The sequence below is a fragment of the Galleria mellonella genome, unplaced genomic scaffold (assembly GCF_026898425.1).
Source record: "Galleria mellonella isolate WM207_F2 unplaced genomic scaffold, CSIRO_AGI_GalMel_v1 utg1917, whole genome shotgun sequence".
In the NCBI taxonomy this organism is placed as follows: domain Eukaryota; kingdom Metazoa; phylum Arthropoda; class Insecta; order Lepidoptera; family Pyralidae; genus Galleria; species Galleria mellonella.
In genome coordinates this window covers 411,685-438,217 of record NW_026442031.1, presented here as the reverse complement: position 1 = coordinate 438,217, position 26,533 = coordinate 411,685, and the positions used below count along the sequence as shown (strand labels likewise).

Genomic DNA, 26,533 nt, shown 5'->3' with positions numbered 1-26,533 from the left:
TAGATAGATAATTTATTTGCATTACTTATAGCACACACAAATTACAATACAAATAATACACGCCAGGTCGACCTCCACGCGGTTCCCTCTGGAAACTATCGTGGTTAATTCCTGATGAATTCATCATGATGGGCTAACTGGCCTGTTTTCATTCTAAACGATCACCCTTCACTGGTGCTCCGCCAGCGTATCCCGTTAGCGCAGGCGGGGATACCATAACATTTTCACCCATCAAAAAAAAAATATACACATAATACAGACAATTCACTGCTATATCCCAACCTTCAAACCGAAACAGTCATGCAAACACAACTGCTTCACGGTAGAAACAAGAGTAGAACAGAGGTGCCCAAGTAAACGACTTTTGTACAGTCTCCCTCTAGTTTGTCTCCAAACTTTGAGATATTTCTTTTTCTATATCATATTTTTTTATTTGTATAAATGTTACAATAACAATTTTCCTCTTTAACACCGTAACAACATCTGTACCTAATGTTATGAGTAATCCATACACTATGGACTATGGTATTGACACTACATTATAATTGTCACTTGTATAAATATATAAAATTAACAATTGTGGTATATATTATTATAACATTACCTAATTACATAGCTATGTTAATATATGTATCTATGTATGTATGTGTTGTATAACTACACTCGTATGTCGATTACTTTTTCCCAATTAATAATATGTAAATAAATTAATCTTATTTTTAATAGTCATCTATTAAATTTGTCAGCTATTTCTACAAATAAATAAATAATTAATGTATTAAACATTTATATAATAAATGCTTGGAGGTCCAGTGATGGCAAAATATAGCAATCTATTTAATATATGAAATATTTTATAATTATGTTACTGGAAATCATACATACATACATACATATCTGTCACGCCTGTCTCCCATTACGGTAGGCAGAAACAATGGAACGCCAAATGCTTCGATTCAAACAAACCTCTTTCGCTTCTTCCACATTCATCAATCTTGTCATACACGCTCGCCGGTTACGGGTACTTTTAATTTTGAAAATCATAGATAGATATATAATTTATTTGCATTACTTATACAGCGCACAAATAAAAACAAACATAGATAGACATGCACAGTAAAAAAAGATAAAAAAATTCATATACTAAAAAAGCAAAATTCATAAACAAGGTAATTTTTCTTTCATGCATAATGTAATACCACTGAGGTGGCAAACAAGTTACGGCCCACAAGCGGTAAATGAACGCCTGCAATACCAGTTACGCGCGCGTTGCCGACCCTTTTTTTACCCCCTTTTGAAGAACCCCATGCTGTAGTCTCTTGGGAAAACCTCGGCAGGGAGCTCATTCCATAACCTGCGTGTTCGTGGGAGAAAGCATATATATAAGGTATGAGGGTGAACTCCCTGTCGATGGCGAGCCGTACGATGATAGAAAGTATATATAGTAAGTAACACAAAATTATAACACAATTTAATAAAAAAAAAATCGATTCATTAAAAAATCAAATACCATTTTCATGAACTTTAATGATAATTTACCGATTGGATCCTGTTATGAATGCGTCACGTCGATTGCCCGGTCAGCACGTGACCAAAATGAAGTTCCGGATATCGGACGGAAACCGGTCGCTTAATTTGCAAATGTTCAGGAAATGTGAACAACTTTTAATGAAGGCCTGTCTTAAATTCCGACCCGTCATAACAATCGTTAAGGAATTAAACGATGTTACTGGGAAGTCGTCGCGATGGCTGCGACCGCTTTAATATATTTACGTTTAAATTTTTAAATGTCGTCGTGGTTTTTTAATGGAAAAACGTACCCGTTTATGTACCTCTCATCATTCATGAAGCGGTCATAAGAGGTCAAGCATCTATAGGAATTAAACGTAATGCATCAGTGTATAAGATGGACATTTCGGAACAAAACTTTTTGCTAGGCATGGCCTGTCTGATATTATAAGATATCTCCATATCTTCTCCATATCCAGAGGATAACTCATACGCAGCAATGGAACCAGTACAATATTGATGCATTGTAGTGATGACAACGAACCTTGTGTTATTTTTTATTGCTATTACATCATCCATGGTTTAGCAAATGATAAACAAATTGTTTACTTGCGTAACTTGAAAGTAAATATCCATCTATCAGGCTGTCGCACGTCTACTGGGCTGTAAACTGCGTATTATTCGATAATACAATTTGCATACTACCATTGTTTACTACTGTGATACTCAGGTGCCCTGGTAGATAGATTTAATATTTTTAAATATCACCTTTGTTTACTACTGTGATACTCAGGTGCCCTGGTAGATAGATTTAATATTTTTAAATAAACATCTTTGTTTACTACTGTGATATTCAGGTGCCCTGGTAGATAGATTTAATATTTTTAAATATCACCTTTGTTTACTACTGTGATATTCTGGTGCCCTGGTAGATAGATTTAATATTTTTAAATAAACATCTTTGTTTACTACTGTGATATTCAGGTGCCCTGGTAGATAGATTTAATATTTTTAAATATCACCTTTGTTTACTACTGTGATACTCAGGTGCCCTGGTAGATAGATTTAATATTTTTAAATATCACCTTTGTTTACTACTGTGATACTCAGGTGCCCTGGTAGATAGATTTAATATTTTTAAATATCACCTTTGTTTACTACTGTGATATTCTGGTGCCCTGGTAGATAGATTTAATATTTTTAAATAAACATCTTTGTTTACTACTGTGATATTCTGGTGCCCTGGTAGTTAGATAAAATATTTTTAAATATCTTTCTAAAGAACATAGCTCTCAATTCACTGACTTTTTTGTGGCTACATCACTTGTTTTCGTCACTAATCTATCAGTTTGTTAATTAGGTATAAAACATGGGTGAAGGGATTTTTGATTTATAGGGACGAGTCAAAATTACTACACATGGCCCACCATTATAATAATTTATACTGTATTTTATGTAAAGCAGTATAGGACGAATTCCCACTAGATAGAGTGACGATCTAAAATGCATTGCAGGGAGTCTGTGGATGCAGGTGGCTCAGGACCGTTCATTATGGTAGTCTATGGGGGAGACTTATGTTCAGCAGTGGACGAATAGTGACTGAGATGATGATGATATTGTACTTTATATTGATGATTGTCACAATGATAGCTTTCAAATGCGTCCCATCACGCTCTACATAGATGTCGCAGGATTAACGATAGTAAGGAATACATGACCAGGAAGATTATTTCAAAGTTATATTTAACTGGACAGATGTATGAAACCGTGATTTTTTTGGTGCATGCAGTCGACGCTTATATTGTACTTATTTTATCAAATACTATGTAATCACATGCACTAGTTTGATCAAGCGACTGCAACTCTTTGGTCTAAAGATGTTCAATTTTGCACAGGAGTTCCGTATATGTCGATGGTATTAAGAAGTGGTTTCGTCAAAATGACCATGGATTGAAGTTTCGCGTGGGTAATATGTGGGTAATACTGCGGGAATTTTTTTTTAATGGATGATAATGGAATAGTAACCCCACCCACGCTATCGGTATACACCGGCGGGGCACCAGTGAAGGATGATGAGGTCAGTTAGCCCATCGTGACGAATACAACGAGAATTGTTCACGATTGTTTCCAGGGGGAACCACGTGGACGTCGACCTTATAGGGCATATTGCTAGCAATGGGGCTGTCAGTCTCCATTGCTAACAATCCCTTACCCCCCGTACACCGTGGCTATACTGTATTAGTTTAATTATATAAGTATATATTGTAATATTATTGCTGTTCCAAAGTATTGTTTAGAAAAAGTCATAGGTCTTTTATAGGAATGGACATTCAATTCAATTCAATTCAATTTATTCATAACAATATTACATTGTGTCGAATAGGTATGATAGGAATTTTACATATAAACAATGTCAGACACAATCAATGAATTAATAATAATAACAATTTCAGTCAAAAAAAAAAAAAATTAAATGTTATAATAAGATACCGAAGGATACTTTGGACCTACCTTTTAATAAATTTAAACTGTTTTTAAAAAACACTTATTGAACAAAGTATATTATACACTAAACGCATGGGGGGGGGGATCATGGGCGAAACAGTATACTATGTTATATCCATGGTTCATATCTATAGGCGACGGTTACCACTTTCTATCAGATGGGCTATTGGCATGTTTACCATTTTAAGTTGTATAAAAAAATGTGCATGGTGTTGATTGATCATGCACGGGCTTTAAACGACCATGTAATTTTAGACATAGTACATTTAAATAAATACACATAATGTGTAACAGAGATTTAAAAGAGTAACTGTTGAGTTTCTGCGGTCTCTTCACAACAGATAACAACTTTCCGAACTCAGCAGTGGATTAAAAAAATGACAATTTTAAAAATGCATCAAAAAGAATTTGAATATAATTTATATGGTCACCTATCCATGAAAAGACTGGATTGAGTTTCATAACCTCGTTGACCAATTACATGGAAAACATTGCGTCTCAATTTTTTTTTTTTGTTACAATAACGAGACTGTTGTTTGCAAGTAGCGGCTTTCACTTTCTTTGCTCGATATCTATTCGTATCCGTTGTTACTGTTTTGTTTTAAATTATTATAATGCCCGGTACTTACGTATACTAATGCAGTAAAGCGGAATTGTTTATTTGTATCTTTGAACGCGCAAATCTCTGGAACTACTAGTCACCAGATGGAGACTTTGGACAAAAGTTGTTTGCTTGGCTACCTCTGTCCCATTCGTGTTTCAACCGTGAAACAGTTGTATTTGCATGGCTGTGTTTCGGTTTGAAGGGTGGGTGTTATGATGTGAATTTACAGGGTACAGATGAATAACATCTGAGTCCTCAGGAATGGTAACACATGGGGGTACCATGGGCGAAACAGTATGCTCTGTTATGTCCATGGTACTGCTTATGTCTATAGGCGACCGTTACCACTTTTCATCAGGTGGGCCGTCAGCTTGTTTGCCATTCTAAGTTGTATAAAAAAAAGAAACACTTTCGAATAATTTTTAATTCGCAATTTGGGCGCCGAACGTTTAACACTAAGCTCTGCGAAGCGATCTAATAATTTGCCTGAAGACGTCTCGTTTAGAGATGAAACATGTGTCGCAGAACGTGCGCGGACAAAATGGCGGTTGGAGATTGATTGCTAATATGGAAGGTTGTGGAACTTCTGCTAGTAATAGTGGTGGTCAATCTTTAACTGTTGGCAGTCACACACATACTAATGGTGGCGGAATTAAACAATCCAATAACTAGTGATATTTCGCAAGATAACACCGAATTCAGTAAAATAGTTTTGTTTAGTATTTATTTTATAATTCCACCGTCCATTTTTGAATGCAATTTCAGCTGAAAAGAACAGGCAAGCGATCTGTTTCATTGGTTTCCTTTTTCTTCGTCTGAAATTGTAGGCAAAATGCAATCTACATTTACACTATCTACACTAATATTATAAAGAGGAAAGATTTGTATTTCTATGTGTATGTTTGTAACGAATAAACTCAAAAACTACTTTTCCGATTTCAAAAATTCTTTCACTGTTAAAAAGCTTCATTCACCCATATAGGCTACATACATAGGCTATATTTATTGCTAGAAAAGATTAAGGATCCTTACTAAAACTTTAGTAACGTAACTCAAGGTGTAAAAAAATGCTATAAAATATCTTTCGTCGCGTATATGCGAAAAAAGATCTATTGAAATCCAGTATTAATTACGATAGAACAAAAGTTTTTCTACAATATTGAAGGAAATATCGATAACTACAAAAAACTTCGCGATACTATATACCCAACTATTATCGTTATGTCACAATAATCACTTTTTAAAATGTTGTAAAAATGTCCACCCGTGCGAAGTCGGGACGGACCGGACGTATTTAATAAATGTGACAGTACAGTTGGATAACGCATTACGCAGTTTGAAGATTCTAAGATTCAAGGCGAACTATTCGACTACGTAATCGATTGAATTATTCTTATTCCTTGTTCTTAATATTCGATTAGTAAAACCAGTACAGGTATGAATATATCGGAAGGTGTGCGTTTCCTGTTTTTTTGTTTTATTTCATATAAAGTTTTATTTACATAATAAATCTATTAATAATATTAGTTTAGACAAATTTGTTAGCGATTGAATGTGTATTTATAGTACAATGGGGTACAAGAGAGTAATTTAATTATAAATTTACAGACAGACAAATTGATATGGATCGCTGCGAGTTTTATAACAGAAACGGAGGAGTTTAAATAAGTACTGTGTTATTAATTCAGTTTATAAATAAACTTGTAGGTTATATTTATTTCGTTATCTGATAACTATGTGTATGATAACTAATGCTATATAGTATTAAGTCAATAAAGAATAAATAAATAAATAAATAAAACTGTTACTTAGAAATTAGTTACTGACTTAACGGAATATACAAAACTCGTTTGAAGGGTGGGATAAAAACATGATTTATCATCGATACAAATAAAAGAATGAAACAAGATTCACAAGCCTACACATAGAAATTACGCTTAATGTTATCCCGAATTAAAATTAAAAATTAGTATTTAGCACAAGACACATATCTTGTGAATAGAATAATTACCATAAATATAATATTTTATGTCACTATTATATTTTTACAAAATTTGCAAGAATATTTCAGTATATTTAACTACAAACGTCACTGAATAAGTTAAGAAATTCTCCCCTTTTTTTTTAGTTTTTTTTTTTTATTTCTGATTGTGCATCTATGTTTTCTCTTTTTGTATATCAATAAACAGAATTTTTTTTTCTTTAATTTTAAAAATAGAACATTAAAATGAATTAAAGCATAACTACTACCAAATATAGACATCCATACGACATAACTATATTGAGTCAACCCACGTCGCGGTAACCCGATATGGTCTGTTCAGGTTTGACAGAACTAGTCTGAATCTAACCGGTTAGAATAAATGATTACTATGTAATAAACAGTTAAAATATGGTGTCGAATTTAAATTAAAATGTAGGTAATCAATCGAAGGAATTTAAGTGGAAGGGGAGTTAAAAATAATCTGAAATCATCGTGAGCAATTTCTATATATACCTATATATATAATACTTAAAATTTTGGGGGGAAAGGGATTGTTAGTAATAGAGACTGAGAATCCCATTGCTAGCAATATACCCAACCAGGTCGACCTCCTCGCGGTTCTACCTGGAAACTATCATGGTTAATTCCTGTTGAATTCATCATGATGGGCTAACGGGCCTGTTTTCATTCTCACCTATCACCCTTCACTGGTGCTCCGCCAGTGTATCCCGTTAGCGCAGGCGGGGTTACCATAACATTTTCACCCATAAAAAAAAAAAAAAAACTTAAAATTTAAATGAAATTATTTGCGTAATATTAATAATTATTCACTACACCTACATATAATGTCCTATCCCTTTATAATGGACTATTAATTTACATGTAATAATGTTTTAATCGCAAAAAAAAAGATCAGTCGTATTCATGATCTGTAGCCGACCCAAAGTTTCCCATGACACTTGAGGCATTTCCACGTTGGATTGCCAGAGATATCCTTTGAGTCAGATACGAACCGGTACGGCTATCTTGACCCAAAAGTTAGTCTCAAACTAATATAGGGGGCGGCTTATGTTCAGCAGTAGACAGTTAATAGCTAAAACAATAATAATAAAAACAAGTAAACAAACAAACTCGTTTTCACATTTATAAGTAAGGATTTTACTTGAAGGGTTCATTGGATGGTAATCGAATGGTACCAGTGGGGTACGACAGATAAGAATAAAGTCTGTTGGCCCATCGATTGGTTAATTCACCACGATAGTTTCGTCGTGGTGGATTAACCAATTAAACAAACATCAAACCAAACAGGATCGTGTGAATACCAACCTGACCACAAATTGCTAGCAATTTAGAATCACTTTGTGTTTTTATATTATTTATTATGAAGTTGATTAATTAGTAATTAATATATAAATGTGATGGAAGTTTTTACTGCTTGGACATGTAAAATTGATTAGTACAGAGTACTTACGGACGTTGGTTATCAGTTGTAAGCTATTAAAGGCTAAATATAGATCTATATTTACGTAACCTGTTCGTGCAATTGGAGGATGCGTAAAAAATATGCGGATGTGTGAAGTACCTTTTCTTACAGTCAGAGTTAGAAAGATAATTTTTAATCACTATGGTGACAAACAGACGTATGGGCTGGTTTAATAATAAACGCCTATCGTAGTCTTTTTTTTTTATGCAACTTGGAATGGCAAACAAGCTGACGGTCCACCTGATGGAAAGTGGTAACCGTCGCCTATAGACATGAGCAGTACCACGGACATAACAGAGTATACTGTTTCGCCCATGATACCCCCCATGCGTTGCCACTCCTGAGGACTCAGCTGTTATTCCTCTGTACCTTGTAAATTCACACCATATCCCACCCTTCAAACCGAAACACAGCCATGCAAACACAACTGCTTCACGGTTGAAACACGAATGGAACAGAGGTACTCTAGGAATATCACGCGCTAATTGTCGACACCTTATTGTGCCCCTTTTGAAGGACCCTCTGCTGTAGTCTCTAGGAAAAACCTAAGCATTCTCAGGAGAAATCTCCTTAGAAACTGCACTGTGCGTGACCATTGTAGTTCTAAAATAAATGAGATTATAAACAGAAATACAACAAAAATACCTTTGAAAATACAATTTATTTTTGGAATTCAGTCTTTTTACAAAAGAAACTGATTGATTTCGTGTTAATTCTATATTCATTTTATGATTTATTCTTTTGTTTTTCAAATTGTTATTATTGTGAACACGTACGCACTTCTCGTCTTTCTAAACTCAACTACTTTAAAACAGATGTCGCTACGAAACATTTCTGTGTTATATTTGTTTAAAATAAATATTAAAATTTGCAAGTCAATAATAATTCTGTTTTGACTGAAGTAACTGTTTTTCGGAGGATGTTTATTTGTTTTTTTTTTTTTATAGGTGATAATGAAATAGTAACCCCACCCGCGCTATCGGTATACACCGGCGTGGCACCAGTGAAGTATGATAGACGAGGATGAAACAGGTCAATTAGTCCATCGTAATGTATTCACGAAGGTTTCCAGGGGGAACCACGTGGAGGTTGAACTAATTGGGTATATCGCTAGCAATGGGGCTGTCAAACTCCATTGTTAACAATCCCTTTCCCCCATTATTTATTTGTTAGAAATATACTTTTCCACTATCCACACGGTGTTTTGGCTACGCGGGGTGTTTGCTCGTGTGGTATATATAATAAATGGCGGACATATTATATTTATGATCATTTTTATCGTCAGCATCGGAACATTTTATGGTCGTTGGTGAAATAGCTGCGTGTTTAACGCCCGGCGGCGCACAGTTCGTTTTTATTGGGGTATTTGTCACTAAGCTGACTATGATCGTTGAGAATTATCTATTTTACAGTAGCCCATAGTTTTCCATACGATAGTAATATAATGTTAACACTTTAGTACTTTGTCACAGTGATATTTATTGGCAAATTCCATATTTCTAAGCGATTTTCAAAACATTATATTACGTCGACAATTCTGAATTGATTTCGACGATTCTTTTTGCAATTGATAAGGTTTTCTCCTTTATTAGTGCTGTAATTATTTTGTTATGATTGAAGTTACAGCTTATTTATTAAACTTATTTATTTAACACTTTATTGCACCAACATTACAGGATTTGTTGAACATAGTGTATAGTACCAGAGGGAGACTTTGTACAAAAGTCGATTGCTTAGGCACCTCTGTCCCATTCGTGTTTCAACCGTGAAGCAGTTGTGTTTGCATGGCTGTGTTTCGGTTTGAAGGATGGGATATGGCGTGAATTTACTGGGTACAGAGGAATAACACCTGAGTCCTCAGGAATGGCAACGCATGAGGGGTATCATGGGCGAAACAGTATACTCTGTTATGTCCATAATACTGCTCATGTCTATAGGCGTCGGTTACCACTTTACATCAGGTGGGCCGTCAGCTTGTTTACCATTCTAAGTTGTATAAAAAAAAGTACATAAGTCAATCTTGTTGCTAAGCAATCTCTTCCAGACAACCTTTGTTATTGTTGGGAAGTAAAGTCCATTTGTCAATAATAGAATAGAAACATTGTCAGTACAGTTAATTGTGTCGTCAACATGTTACCATACATTCAAGTTATCATAATTATTACTTGCATGCAATTTCTCACGACTATAAACTAATTGATCGTGACCTATTATGTATATTTATAGACGTGTCCGCTACTTCGTTTACATGTAAATATTATAATAGACGTCCGTCACATTAATTTTGTAGAGCATTTATTAATAATATATTTAACGCCATCTAGTATCAATTACGTAACTATGTATTCAACTAAGTAAGTATTAACTATGTATCAGGCAATTCAAGAAAAAAGTTGGTGTCGTGTCGTAATAAGAGGTGAAGAGACTCGCTCAAAATCATAGTGAGTGACAAGAGCTCCATCGACAAGAGCGCAGCTCTTAAATAGGATAGAATAGATAGTTTTAAATACAGTCATTAGAGTTTTAAGTTAACGCCATCTATTGTCAAGTAGAGTCTATTCAACTGATAAGTTTTAATAGAGATTTCTTTGAGTTCTTATCCTATTTATTAAACGTTCTAATAAATTTCTTTTGACACGATTTTATTATACCACTGTTAGCTGTTGCTAGCGACTTAACATGCTTTTCAAAAATTTTCGAAAATTTATTTTTTTTTGCAGTTGTATACAATCTTACTAATATTATAAATGTGATAGTGTTTATTTGTTTGTTACTTTGTAAAGCCTTAAAGGCTTAACCGATTACTATGATATTTAGTATATACGTAGTATACGAGATGGAGGATATAGGCTATCTTTTATCCCCGGTCAGTAAACATATCTTTGTCACGAGGACGAAGTCGCGGGTAAAAACATGTTACAAAATAAACCCATATTCTAAATTTAAGGTCTCTAGACTTATCAGTTTTTTTTTGCTGTATGTTGATGTTCATAATCAGTCAGGACAAACTATTTTATAATAATAAATCCATCAGTATAATCTACATGTATATATACAGTTTGGTCTGTCCGTTCATCTGTCCATCTTGGATAACGTCAAGACATTTAGTTTTTATTAATTCACTTATAACATGTTTACACCTTCAAATATTGAACACTTGTACAATGCGAAATTAATACAGTATGCTAACAATACTCAATGTATTGTATTCAAATACTGTGTCCACGTAAGTAAACTGGCATTAGTTGTTTCGTTTCCTTTTAAAATGTTTGTCTTGATTTTGTTTCACTTTATTTCACTAGAGGGACGCTTTGCACGAAGATCGTTTACTTAGGTACTTCTATTCCATTCGTATTTCTGTCGTGAAGCAGTTGTGTTTGCATGGCTGTGTTTCGGTTTGAAGGGTGGGATATGGCAGTGAATTTATAGGGTAGAGAGGCATAACACCTTAGGGTACAGAGGAATAACACTTTAATCCTTAGGAGTGGAAACAGATGAAAGGTATCATAGGGAAAATAGGATACTTTGTTATGTCCATGGTTCTGTTTATGACGATTACTACTTCCTATCAGGTAGGCCGTCAGTTTGTTTACCATTTTAAGTTGCAATATATATATAAAATTCACTTACAAGTCCTCTAATACCACCTACCGAATATTTTTTTTTTTTTAATCATAAATACACATTCAGAAAATTTTAAAAAATTCGATTGTGAGGTCTAGGATATTAACGGAAGCGGACATCATGACATTTTATATATTAAGGTTCATCATCATCATCATCATCATTATGATATAAACTATTAACTGCTGAACCTATAAAAGTATTAAAGGATATTGCTCTCCAGTGGTGACTACATCTGTATCGATTAGACGCCTACGAGTTTTTTTTTAACAGATCCAAATAAAGCTGAAGTTTGATATTTTATGACAATTAGCTTCACATTCTAATGTTTATGATTTGTCATTTTTTTAAACAGTCTACGCTACAGAGAAATAGGTCCAATTGTATTTTATATGTTCATCACAGTTCTTCTATTACTATTGCCCCTATAACTTTGATTACAATTAAAAACATAAAAAAATATAAATATCATAGAAAAATAAGATTTGTTTTCTCCTCTTTACAGGTGAGAGCTGTATAGAAAAGCCGCTGTCGACACTCTGGAGAAACTACCAACAGTCAACCAAACCTGACGTAGTGATGAAACTCTCAGTCACCAACTCCGGCCTGAAGGGCTTCACCAAAGAGCACGGTCTCACCGAGTACTGGTCCCACCGCATCACGTACTGTGCCAGCCCTCCTCACTACCCTAAACTATTTTGTTGGGTCTACAGACACGAGGGCAAAAAGCTAAAGCATGAACTCCGATGCCATGCCGTTCTCTGCACCAAAGAATCTATATCAAAGAAGATCACCGAGGAACTACAAATTAAATTAAGGCAAGCATTAGTCGAATTTAAAAAGGATAGAATCTCGAAGCAGAACGCGAGACTTAGTCTCGCCAATAGTGTTTACGATAATCCAAGCATGCCACGCAGAAAAATACTTCTTAGCGTTGGTGCGACAAACTATAGGCCGCCCCTAGAGAGATCCAAGTCTGCCCCAAAACTCGGTGCCATTGAAGAGCTTTGCTCTGAAGAGGATGAAGAAGAAGCTGAGATGAATGCAAAACAAAATATAGAAACTTGGACAAGAAACACAATGGGTAACAGTATGATAGTTGATGAATTCTATACCTCACACACTCTTGACAGGCGACGACAGGAAATGAAGTCTCCGCGCAAATTATCGTGTCCAGAAGGCGTAATGGATAGAACCCGAACAGATTCTGAACGCAGTTCAGACGTTGCTTCGGATAAAGTGATCGATCTTCTTGCTGAAGAAAGCAAAAGAGTAGACGTAGAGCATAGCAATAATGAAACTAGTCAAAACGATGAGAAATTGGAGTCCAGATTGCATACGTTGGAATCTATTGCTGAAACTAATGAATTGGCCGAAAACGCAAGAAACAATGATAGTAAAAATGTGCACCTGTTATCTCAAAGTAACTTCCTCGTCACGGACAGCGACGATGGATCCGTTTCTTCAGGCTGCGAGACTGCCAGCACGGTGACGTCTGACACTGAACCATCATCGCTTCCCTCGAACTTCCCGCAGGAAGAAATACAGAAGAAGCACCCGAAAAATGAAGACGACATCGCAAACTTTGACCAACGTTTTGAGCGTTCACCATTGACGGCAAGCGATAAGAGCTGCTCAAATTCCACTCACGTGGTGAATACAGACAGCAATATTTCCAACATATCCTCTCCAGAGGAAGTGAATCACGTACCGATAGGTGAAAAGAATACCTTCCGCCGAAGATCCACGTATCCGCCTTTGGGTGTTGATTCCAGTATTCTCAACAACTTTGAGGGCAGTTTCGAACCCCTTATTGATCTAACGGATGTAGATAGCCTGACTTCGAGCACCGAAACAGAGGTATTCAAAGGAACAGGCGATAACGACAGCGCATGCAGCGACGAATCTGGTTATTCAGAACTTATAGATAATGGCAAAGATAGTATTATCGGCAATACTATTATGGTGTAGAACATAGACGAATAAAATGCAACTGTAGATACATTTGAGAATAATATATTGTATAGCAAGGCACAACTTGTAGCTTAAATTTATAGAAAAACTTGCTGTATAGCGACCGTTGTGTTACATTAGTTTTACTTGTAAATAACAGGGTACGATTGTACTTGATCCATTTAACATATTATTGTCGTTATATGTTTGTAAATATCTTAATGTAATATCACTTATATTGTGAACATAAAATTTATAAGAGATTTTATTATTTTTTTCTTGTATATTTTGTTTGCTACGTCCTCAAGCATTGTTTGTTGTTTCATTCATATTTATTATACATTATTCATTCAATGTTAATAGTTTATACGTGACACAATCAGAATCGTAGGTACTTATACATTCCATTATACATTTGTTGTTTGGGATATCTCATCAATGTCTGTAGTAAGGATCATTTTTGGAAAAAATAAAAATGAAATGATGATTTCTTTTATTTCATTTACTGTCCCGTACTGTGTATAAATTGTGAAATGTTATTCAAAATTCACTAGTATTTATAAGCTGAGAAAGACTACAACTGGGAATTCTATTTGGCAAAACGATCGTATAAAACTATGTAAATGCTTTAAAAATTAACAATATTGTTTTCTGTCTATTAGTGGCAATTATCGTCCATTAGGTCTTCTTGGATTGTAATTCTCAGTATTATAAAAACTGATTACAAGACTATTATTGTGACTATTATATTATTACATTAAAAGATAGAGATAAAAGATAGAGTATGAAACAGTGTGATTAGAGAGAAGTGTGGACTGAAAGACGATGTAGTGACAAAAATCAAAAAAGGAATGTTGCGTTGGTTTGGTCATTTGGAGAGGACGGATGAAAGAAGAATTCCGAAAGAGATTTATCGAGCAAGAATGAATGGAGATGTCGGTAGGGGCCGCCCTAGACAGACATATGTTGACCAAATAGGCGACGTGCTGAAGAAGGGCCAAATTAAAAGTACCCGTAACCGGCGAGCGTGTATGAAAAGATTGATGAATGTGGAAATAGCGAAAGAGGTTTGTTTGAATCAAAGCATTTGGCGTTCCATTGTTTCTGCCTACCCTAATGGGAGACAGGCGTGACGGATATGTATGTATGTATTCTGACATTAAAAGAAAATTTTAGATGGAATAAAATTGTAGAACTAAATGCTGTTGATAGCACAATATACAATAAAAATCATTCCATGAAAGACGCTAAACTAAAACGGCGATGTTTGTGCAAAGCCTGTTTTAAAAAACAAGTAAACGAATTAGAAAAAAAAAAATACATAAACTAGTTGACTGTCTACAGGTGCTTAAAATTGCAACAGAATATATGTTGCATATTTTTTCAACTTGGAATAGCAAACAAGTCGGGAGAATAATAGAAAACAGCGGTCATTGCCTAAAGATGTAATGTGGTATAGTGGTAACTATACCACATTTCATCTGGAGAGCCATCAGTTTCTTTTTTATTCTAAATATGTATTATTTTTATAATAACTACTAGTACTGATTTTTTTTTTTATATTTAAAGTCTATAATCTCTTATGAAATTTTGTTTATTATATAACGAATAAAATTTATTTTAAATATTTGAAGATGGTAGATTAATTAATCTACATACGATCAACACACACACATACACCGGTGGTGTGGCGTCACGCCTCGTGAGCCAAGGGACAGCCGGTCTTTCCGTTTTTGTGTACTCTTGTGTAACACCTTTGTGTTGCTTCAAATATTCCATTTTTAACAACCGATGGAGTTTTGTGTAATGCTGTACAGGGTTGCTTATTTATGTTGACAAGTCGGCTGGATTCTTTTTAAAGAACCATTGTATTGCGTTGCATGTTGAAAGAACCCAACTGTAACTGTAATTAAAATAATTTGCAAAATAAAAAAGTGTACGTCCTGGTAGCTTTAATAAAGAATTTATTATTTCGAAATTACAATGCATGATTTTGTATCATATACGAGTATTATCTAAAAGGTAAGTTACTCAGTGCAACCAGGTCATAATACCAAAAGCTTAATTTTAAGAAATCTTACAATACGAGTAATAAATTATATATATATATATATATATATATATATATATATATATATATATATATATATATATATATATATATATATATATATTATATTAGATTGGCAAACAAGCTGACGGTCCACCCGATGGAAAGTGATAACCGTCGCCTATAGACATGAGCAGTACCATGGACATAACAGAGTATACTGTTTCGCCCATGATACCCCCCATGCGTTGCCATTCCTGAGGACACAGGTGTTATTCCTCTGTACTTAGTAAATTCACGCCATATATATATATATATATAGATAAACGTATTGCTGATTCTCACTTTAATAATGGTTTAAGACCAATGACTTTATAAGATATTTTTTGAAATTTTTTTTGTATCACTAAGGTGGCAAACAAGCATACGGCCCACCTGATACTGTACCCGGTACTATACCCGGTAAGTGGTTACCGTAGCCTATGAACGCCTGCAATACCAGAGGTATTACGCGTGCGTTGCCGACCCTGAAAAAACCTTTTGAAGAACAACATGCTGTAGGATCTTGGGAAAACCTCGGCAGGGAGCTCATTCCATATTTTGAAGTATATTCTATAAGTCTCTTTGCGTGATAGAATCCGAAACGAGGATATCCGCAAAAGAACCAAAATAACCGACATAGCCCGAAGCGTAAGCAAGCTGAAGTGGCAATGGGCTGGTCACATAGCTCGAAGAACAGACAACCGATGGGGAATAAAGGTTCTTGAGTGGCGCCCGAGTACGGGTAAACGCAGTGTAGGACGACCCCCACTACATGGAGGGACGGCCTGAAATGCATTGTAGGGAGTCAATGGATGTAGGTGGTCCAGGACCGTTCTTTATAGCAGTCTATGGGGGAGGCCTAAGTCCAGCAGTGGACGAATAATGGCTGAAATGATGATGACGATGATGTTCTATAATATCTATGGTACTATTATTGTATAGGTATAGACGATTGTTGCCACTTTTTTTTACTAACAATCCCTTCCTCTCAATTGTTGCCTCTTTCCATCACGTAGGTAACTCGTAATTTTGTTCGACTTCTCAAGGATCATAAAAAATAAAGGTATTTTATTTTTATGCGAGGAACAAATCGACTACTTCAGTCTCTACAGTTGGAGTTGGATCTAGACTCTCAGTTTGGGCAAACAAAGTCATCGAGACAGGCAGGCTTGTTACAAAATTCTCAAGCCGAAAGTAAACATACTACCCTAGTAGAATAAGTAATCTATTTAATGAACTGCGCAGTTCTTGATCTTTGTGTTTCGTAATTGTTGTTTTATTTAAACTATTTTATTAATTTATTACAAGTGAAAATCAGAAAACAGCAGGAGAACATTTTATTTTAAAGAGAGAACGACACAGATTAAAAAGAATATGTCAAAAGTCTTGAACAACTATCAATCTATGTTAAACGTCAGAACAAAATAGAAGGCGGCAAATTTAAATATTACAACACACTCACCAAATTAGAGCCTTCTATTTAACAAAAATAAATACATCTGATGCTACACATTTATATGAAAAAAAATACAAGCAACAACTATAAGTTTATAAACAGTTAAGGATAACAATGTGTTGATAGATAAATAATTAAAATGTTTGGGGTATTAACTACATTACTTCACAGTGCAGATACATACACCAATTTTATTTCTGAGATATTGAAATCTTAAGCGTGAAAGAGCTTTTGTAAAAATATCAGCACACTGTTCATCAGTACATAAATACTTCAAATCTATTTCTTTTTCTTGAAACTTTTCTTTTACAAATTTATATTTTATGTCTATATGTTTGCAACGTTTATGAAAATCTTTATTTTTAATTACTGAAATTGCACTTTGGTTGTCTATGTACAAACATATTGTATCCTGATTATATTCATTAATATCTAAAAGTAATCTCTTTATCCATATTGCTTCTTTTGTAGCAGAACATGCAGCCATGAATTCCGCCTCTGTGGTAGACAAAGCAATACTTTGTTGACGTTGAGTTGCCCATGTAACTGCAGCACCATTCTTCATGAATATATATCCAGATGTGGATCGTCTTGTATCTATATCATTGGCATAGTCTGAATCACTGTAGCCTTCCACTACACTCTTTTTTTCTTTTTTATACTGAATTCCATATTCCTTAGTTTCTTTTAAATATTTTAATATCTTTTTCACAGTATTCCAGTGAGTATTATCATAGCAATCAAGATAGCGACTTACCAAGCTGACTCCAAACATTATATCTGGTCGACTAACAATAGCTAGATGCATAAGCGATCCAACTGCTTCTCTATATGGTAGCTTTTCTTCAGGACCCTTCTCCTTTTTCTGCATAATAGTATGAGGATCTACTGGGATGCTATTGCCATTTGCATTATTCATATTAAATTTTATCAATAATTTTTCAATGTATCTACTTTGATGAATAAAAATGTATCCTTTTGTTCTTTCTATCTGTAATCCTACAAAGTTCTTTGGTTCACTTATTTTTATTTCAAAATTTTCTTTAAGATCATTAATAACTTTTTCTAATATATATCTTTCTTTTGATATTAATAATCCATCATCAACATATAGTAGTAAGTAAACTTTAATTCCTTCTACATAACCAGTATACACACATTGGTCAGAGTGACTATTTATAAATCCAAATCTATTTAAAACTGAGCTAAATTTATGGTTCCAACAGCGTGGAGTTTGTTTTAGTCCATATAAAGATCTATTAAGTTTACAAACATAGTTTGATGGCACATCTATACCTTCAGGTGGAGTCATATAAATATCTTCAGATATATCTCCATATAGAAATGCTGTTTTAACATCAAACTGTATCATTTCAAGGTCATGTTGACATACTTCTGATAATAATATTCGTACAGAATCATACCTTACAGTGGGAGAAAATGTGTCAGTGTAGTCAATGTTATATTTTTGTGAACAGCCCTTAGCACAGAGTCTAGACTTGTATAACATACCAGATGGCTCGTCTTTTAAACGGAAGACCCACTTACAGCCAATTGTAGTTACACCTGGTGGCTTCAGCACCAGCTGCCAAGTATTATTCTTTTTATGTGCTTCCAATTCTTCCTTTATAGACTGTTTCCACTTTTCTCCATCTTTTGATGATATAGCTTCACTATATGTCTGTGGTACATCTGCAAACTCTGGCTCTTCACCTTGACAGAAATAAGAGTTATTTTCTTGTAACAATTTTAATTTTTGAGATCTTGTTTTTACATTACTTGGTTGTATTGGACTTATATCTTTCTCAGGTATATATATAGAGCCTTCATCAGAGTGAACAGAATCATCACTTATGCTGACAGTTGACACATCATTTTGTGTATTTTCTAATAAACTATCACTTACAGTATCATTATTTTCAGCAGTAGTCAGAGGTGTCATTACATAATTCTTCTTAATAAAGTTTTCCATAAAAATAACATCTCTACTTATTATAATTTTCTTTGTTTTTGTATCAATTAACCTGTAGCCTTTTGTAGTATCACAATAACCAATAAAAATCATTTTACTTGCCTTTGGATCCAGCTTTTTATGTTTTTCTTTCGGTGTGTGTACCATGGCTTCACAACCAAAAATTTTTAAATGTCTTACATCTGGCTTCTTTCCCGACCATTTCTCCTCAGGTGTAGAATAACCCAGTGCTCGTGTTGGACAGCGGTTAGTGATGTACGCAGCTGCAGCCACAGCTTCTGCCCAATACTGTTTCTGTAAGTTTGAATTAATTAGCATACACCGAGCTCTCTCTATTAAAGTCCGATTCATACGCTCTGCCATGCCATTCTGTTGAGGAGTATATGAATTAGAAGTTTGATGAATTATTCCTGCTTTAATTAAATAGTCTGAAAATTCTTTACTTAAATATTCTCGACCATTATCAGTTCGCAAACATTTAATTTTTAAGTTAAGCTGATTCTCTACTAATGCTTTGTATTCTTTAAATTTCATAAATACATCAGACTTATTTTTTAAAAAATAAACAAATACTTTCCTTGTATAGTCATCGGTGAATGTGAGAAAGTATCTAGCCCCACCAAGAGAATTCACCTCGAGTGGACCACAGATATCTGAATGTATCAACTCCAGTGCTTGCTTTGCTCGGGAACCTTCAGCTGGGAATGACAACCTAGGCTGTTTTCCTTTTTGAGAAGATTCACATATCATTTTAATTTTATTTTTATTTATTCTCACACCTTCAACACAATCTGTTAGTTTATTTAAATCACTAAAATTTAAGTGTGCCATTCTTTGATGCCATAATAAAAAATCTGTCTCATTAGATTTGCAGGTGTATGCAGAAATACTGTCTGTATTCAGCCGGTACATGTTGTTAATGAGATTCGCAGTTGCAACTTCAGTATTCTCTTTATTGAATATTTTGCAGCCATATTTAGTAAACTGTATTGAGCATCCATTATTGATCATCTGACTAACAGAAAGGAGATTACTTACCAATTCTGGTACATAGAGAACATTCTTTACTTGAATTGTATGTTTATTACCATCTTTTCCAATGACATTTAGATTTAACTTGCCACAACTTTTAACCGGGAGCATTTTGTCATTAGCTATTTTAATGTTCGAGATCGGAGGTGGTATTTCATCATAAATCCAATCACGCCTCATAGTCATATGCATGGACGCTCCAGAATCAGAGTGATACATCACCTAAATTAGGCAACTATAACAGTAATATTTGTATGTTGAGTAATAATAAATTTAAAAAATATTTAAAACTAAAAAAGTTTATAATTAAGAATCGGAATATATTAAATAAGCGTTGCAAAAAGGGACAATTATTGAAAAAAAACACTTTGAATAATTTAAAATTGCATGATTACATTAATAAGTGTAATAATAAGTTAATGGAAAGCCAAAAGTTATATGACATTGATACAGACTACCTAACTTCAAAAATCAATAGTTTAGAATCTTCGCTTCATGATTTAAATACAAAGTATATTATCTCTCAGAAACAAATCCAGGAGCATATTTTAGCAATGGATGATCTGATTGATGTCAGTAAATACAATGCTGACCGTTTTGAGTCGTTGACTAAGCATTGTACATGTAATCACACAAATATATCAAATAATAATTCAGTTGTAACTGTGCTGGAAAATGAAGTTCAGGGTGTTTGTGCCAGTGACTGTAACCCTAAGAGTAGCACAATGGTGTTCTCTGACAGAATAGGCTGTAACTTTGGGTCTATTTTGAAGTATCATCTTAAGGGTGATTTATTAAACTACTGCATGCCAGAAGCATCATTTACACAAATAATAAATAAAATTAAGTCTACGAAAATGAACAATATGACCACAATTGTGTTATTTTTTGGTAATAGTATTCAATTAAATAGGCAGGATGTAATTAAAGGAATTGAATATTTATTACAATTAAATGTGTATAAGATTGTATTGTGCGCTTTTCCTTACACAAATAGACATTTTCATAAAAAAATTAACAGTAAGGTACATTACCTGAATAACTTATTACATACATTGACATGTCGTCATAGTGACATTTTGACATTTTTTGATACTAATAGTTTTATTAGTGATTTTTATTTGACAAAAGATACAATGTATCTTTCTAAATCATCTAAAAATAAAATAGCCACTTTAGTGGCTTATAATATTGACTACATGAACAGTTTACATGGTAAACTTAAACATAAAAATGCTGACATAACAGATAATTCTATTAATATTTGTGACATAAGGACTATGACTGCAGATTTAAACTGCTCACAAAGACAAAGGGAAAGCAATCAGAATTAATAATTGTTCATCAGAACATACAAAGTTTTCCCGGCAGCGAGTTAATTATACAATTATTTTTAGAAAAGTATAATATTGATATTGTCTGTTTCACAGAACATTGGCTTAAAGAAAGCAATATGATGTTCAATTTAAATAATTATAACGTTGTCAGCTGCTTCAATCGAAAGTCAGTTAACAGAGGCGGGTCTATGATAATTGCAAGAAATAATATTAAAGTAAAGGAACGTGCTGACATTGTTAGACTTTCTATTGAGTGTTGTATAGAATTATCTTGTATAGAACTAGAAAATTATATCCTTATATGTGTGTACAGGCCTCCTAATAGTGATTACAATGTTTTTGAAGGGGTGATGGAGGATATTTTAAAAAAAGTATTTAATAGTATTAAAAAAATTATTGTATGTGGAGATTTTAACGTTGATATTCTTTGTAACACACCCACATGTACAAAATTTATTAGTTTATTTCAGTCGTTTGATTTATGTCATGTCTTTCATGAACCCACTCGTGTAACTGCCACGTCTGCTACTTGTCTTGACAATGTTTTTTGTAACTGCGAGTATACAGAAAAATTCATAATAAATAAACTTCCTTCAGATCACTGTGGTCAAGTTGTTAAGTTTAGCAGTCAAATCAATAAAGTCAACAATAATAAAAAATCAAAAAGACAAATAAATATTTACAATATTAATAAATACAAAAGCGCGATTAAAAATAAATTGGATTTGCTGTTACAATCTAGTAATAATCCTGATTATCTTTACACCAAGCTAATTAATATTTTATCCGGAGAATATGAACAATTTTTCAAGAAAAGAGAAGTTCATGTTAAATCTAAATTCACGGAATGGGCAACAGTAGGAATACTTAAAAGTAGAAATATTTTGTTTGATTTATACGATCAAAAAAAATATCGATTTGATGACAAATTCACCACTTATGTAAAAAATTATTCTAAAATTTTTAAAAAAGTTTGTATTATGGCTAAGTCTAATTATTTTAATAAACAAATTAAGCAGTCTTCTGACAAAATTAAAACCATCTGGAGCATTATAAATAAAGAAACTGGAAGATCTAAAATAGCCTGTAATCAATTTACATTAAATTATGATAATAAATTAATATCAACAACAAAAGATGTAGTTAATATTTTTGAAGATTTTTTTGCTAATATTCCGATTGATATTACATCTTCTCTGGACTCATCTCAATCTCGAGCAAAAAAATTACTAGAGACTAATATCGGTTGTTGTTCTTTAAGATTTAAATTTTCACATGTTAGCCCCTTTCATATCATAAAAATATTCAAACAGCTAAATTTAAAAAATACGGAAGACCTTTGGGGCATGTCTGTAAAAGTAGTTAGTTCTTTCATAGATATTGTTGCTCCATATCTAGCCACTATTTTTAATAAATGTATTGATAATGGCGTTTTTCCACATTTAATGAAATTTAGCAAATTAATCCCACTATTTAAATCAGGAGATAAATTTGAGCCAGGGAACTATAGACCTATATCTATTTTGCCAGTTCTAAGTAAGGTGTTTGAAAAGATAATGTTAAATCAAATGTTACATCACTTCAGGGTTAACGGACTGCTTCACAGTCAGCAATATGGTTTCACCGCCGGCAAGTCTACCACTGACGCAGGTGTTGCGCTAGTGACACATATTTTCGAATCTTGGGAGAGGTCACAGGATGCACTCGGAGTTTTTTGTGACCTATCAAAGGCATTTGATTGTGTGGATCATAAAACGCTTTTGTACAAGCTCGAACATTATGGTATAAGAGATAATGATCTAAAATTAATGAGAACTTATTTAGAGGATAGGGTTCAAACTGTAGATATTGACGGTGTAAAATCTAAGGGAGCTAATATTAAGATGGGCGTTCCACAAGGGTCAATCTTAGGCCCCTTTCTCTTTTTAATCTACATAAATGACCTTCCCTTTATGGTAGAGAAAATTGCAGATATAGTGCTGTTTGCGGATGATACTTCGTTAGTGTTTAAAATTGGACGTCAAAGTAATCAATTAGACGATGTAAATTGTGCTATGTCTGCAATATTAAATTGGTTTACATGTAATAACCTATTATTAAATTCCAGCAAAACAAAGTGTATAAAATTTACACTTCCTAATGTAAGACTAATAAATACACAGTTATTGCTTAATGATGAAATAGTAAATTTTGTTAATGATACAGTTTTTTTAGGTATAACAGTGGACTCGAAATTACAATGGGGGCCCCATATTTCAAAATTGGCCAGTAGACTCAGTTCTGCTGCATATGCAATTAGAAGAATTAGACAATTAACAGACGTGGCAACGGCTAAACTTGTATATTTTAGTTATTTCCATAGCATAATGTCTTATGGCATACTGCTGTGGGGTAAAGCAGCCGATATAAATACTATATTTGTTTTACAAAAGAGAGCCATACGTTCTATTTATGGTATGGGTTCGAGAGAGTCATTACGTCAGTGCTTTAAAGACTCAAATATCCTCACAGTTACTTCACAATACATTTATGAAAATATTATGTATACACGGAAGAACTTAGAGAGTTTTAAAAAACTCAAAGACTGTACAAGTAGAAACTTACGCAATATAAATAAGCTTATTTTACCTAAATGCCGTCTGCACAAAATCAGTAATTCATTCTATGGTAATTGCATAAGATTTTATAATAAACTGCCGGAATCTGCATTAAATCTGACAGAGAGGCAATTCAAATCTTATATTAAACAATTTTTATGTAAGAAAGCCTATTACAGGATAGACGAATTCATAGATGACAACATATCAAGTAAATAATTAGTTTATTAGCATACAACGTTATAATTTTATTTTCTCATTGCTTTCTTGATTTAATTGATTAATTTTAGAAATATGAAAGCGTAGCGGTTTTTTTGTATTAATTGCCGCATGCATTCTTATGTAAAATGTGAATACTATAACTATCAGATGGCAATTGTGAGTAGCTTTGACGTGGTCTAGTGTTTTGAGTAGTCATGCTCACTAAAATGTCCAGACTTGTGGCGGCGTGGTGGGCCGGGTCATTGGGCTCCCTAAAATATGGTCGAGCGCAGTGATGGCTGGCTCATCCGTCATACTCGTGAACGGGTGCTGCTTGTAGGGACTGGTCTGCTCTAATCACTATGACTGATTTCCTCTTATTAATTGTTTAACCAGTTGGTTATGTATTCAATATTTTTTTTTCTTTTTGAGTATTTAATTGAATTAGTGCTAATTGGTGGTTTGTATTCACACAATTAAACTTGAAAATGTAAAGTAATAATAAAATTATTTAAAAGAGCAACACGCAAGTTTCTTGCTCGTTCTTCTTGTGATGAGACAGCTTTCCGAACGAGCGGTAGATTAAAAAAAAATGTAATGACTTTTCAAAAGTGCTTCAATGTAAGTTTATTTGAATAAATGATTTCTATTCTATTCTATTCTATTCTATTCTTTACTAGGTTTATATGGCTTCTCATTTTTTTGTCTCCCTTTGTTACCATAATTTTTATTTACATATAATGCAGTAGACTCGGAGCTTTTTATTTCTTGCAGAAGCTTAGTCTTTACAGAATCTGCTGATATTGGCACACCAGAACTTTCTATCGCCATAATCATTGGCTTGTAATCATCTGGCAACCCAGCCAAGAGAAGAGTACCAAGCCACTCATCATTTACATCAAATGAGATGTTTCGGAGTTTGTGTGCAGTTGTCATTACTTTATTTACGTAGACCTCAACATTTTGGCAACTTTCTAATGTGGTAGTAATCAAATCTTTTAACAAACCGACTCGACGAGTCAAACCTTTATCATCGAATGCTTTTGCCAAATTTTGCCAAACCTCTTTCGCTGTTTTTGCTTCTTGTATATGTACGTAATTAATGGGGTCGACTAGTAAAATAATTTTAGTCTTGGCTTTCATGTCGAGTTTAGGATCGACAATTTCGGAACCTTCAATACAATTCCATAATTCTTCATGCTGTAGATATGATTGCACAGCAAATCTCCACGTGTTATAATTTTCTCTTCCGACCAATTTTTCAATAAGAGTCATTGCGTTACTCGTAGACATCTTTTTTTTTTTATTTTTGGTTGAGTAAATTACCAACAGGGTACTGAAACACGTGGCGTTGAGGTTATGTTTCTTCCGACAATTCTGATAGGTAACAATTAACACTTTTTCTGCTTTAAGTACTTTTTAAATTAAATACAGCAAATACTGGGCCCATAACCTGTTGTTTTATTTAAACTATTTTATTAATTTATTACAAGTGAAAATCAGAAAACAGCAGGAGAACATTTTATTTTAAAGAGAGAACGACACAGATTAAAAAGAATATGTCAAAAGTCTTGAACAACTATCAATCTATGTTAAACGTCAGAACAAAATAGAAGGCGGCAAATTTAAATATTACAACAGTAATTCGTAATCTTCAAATAAAATGTTACCATGATCATACCTAAATTCATTTGTAAAATAAAATCTATGTAAATCGTTTTGTTTTTTTTTACATTAAAAAAGTTATTCCAAATGATCAATTTTCCGATATAAATAATTATCTGATAGAATATACATACGTACATATCTGTCACGCTTGTGTCTCATTAGGGTTCATTTGTCTAGTAGTTACCTCGCCTGGCAGGCGGATTGACAACCGCAGTTAGGCTTTAGAGATGTTTTAAGAGAGACGCTGCTGCCCATCCCTCGTCCTCCCTTAGTCGCCTTTTACGACACCCACGGGAAAGGAAAGGGTGGCCTATGCCGGAACCACACGGTGAGAGAGCATACCTTAATGGCCTCAGTTTTATATAAAACTTTTTTTTCATTTATCGCGTCTGTTGTTTAGTGATAACCTGCCCATGGAAAATTAAAATTAAATCACCATTCCAAATTAGTTGCCCGGCCATTTGTAAATCAATAGAAATGTCATTAACCTCCGTTTGTTTCCATTAGTTGACATAA

The 26,533-nt window shown here is 33.8% G+C and overlaps 1 protein-coding gene across 1 annotated transcript in view; it reads left to right on the top strand.

Moving 5' to 3' along the window:
- LOC113522730 (uncharacterized) overlaps window positions 1-14,149 on the top strand; it is a 151,875-nt gene extending 137,726 nt beyond the window's left edge. The window contains exon 3 of the mRNA XM_026908522.3: window positions 12,215-14,149. Coding sequence (XP_026764323.2) covers window positions 12,215-13,680 — 1,466 coding nt within the window. The 3' untranslated portion in view covers window positions 13,681-14,149. The remainder of the gene's footprint in view (window positions 1-12,214) is intronic.
- The last annotated feature ends 12,384 nt before the right edge of the window (window positions 14,150-26,533 follow it).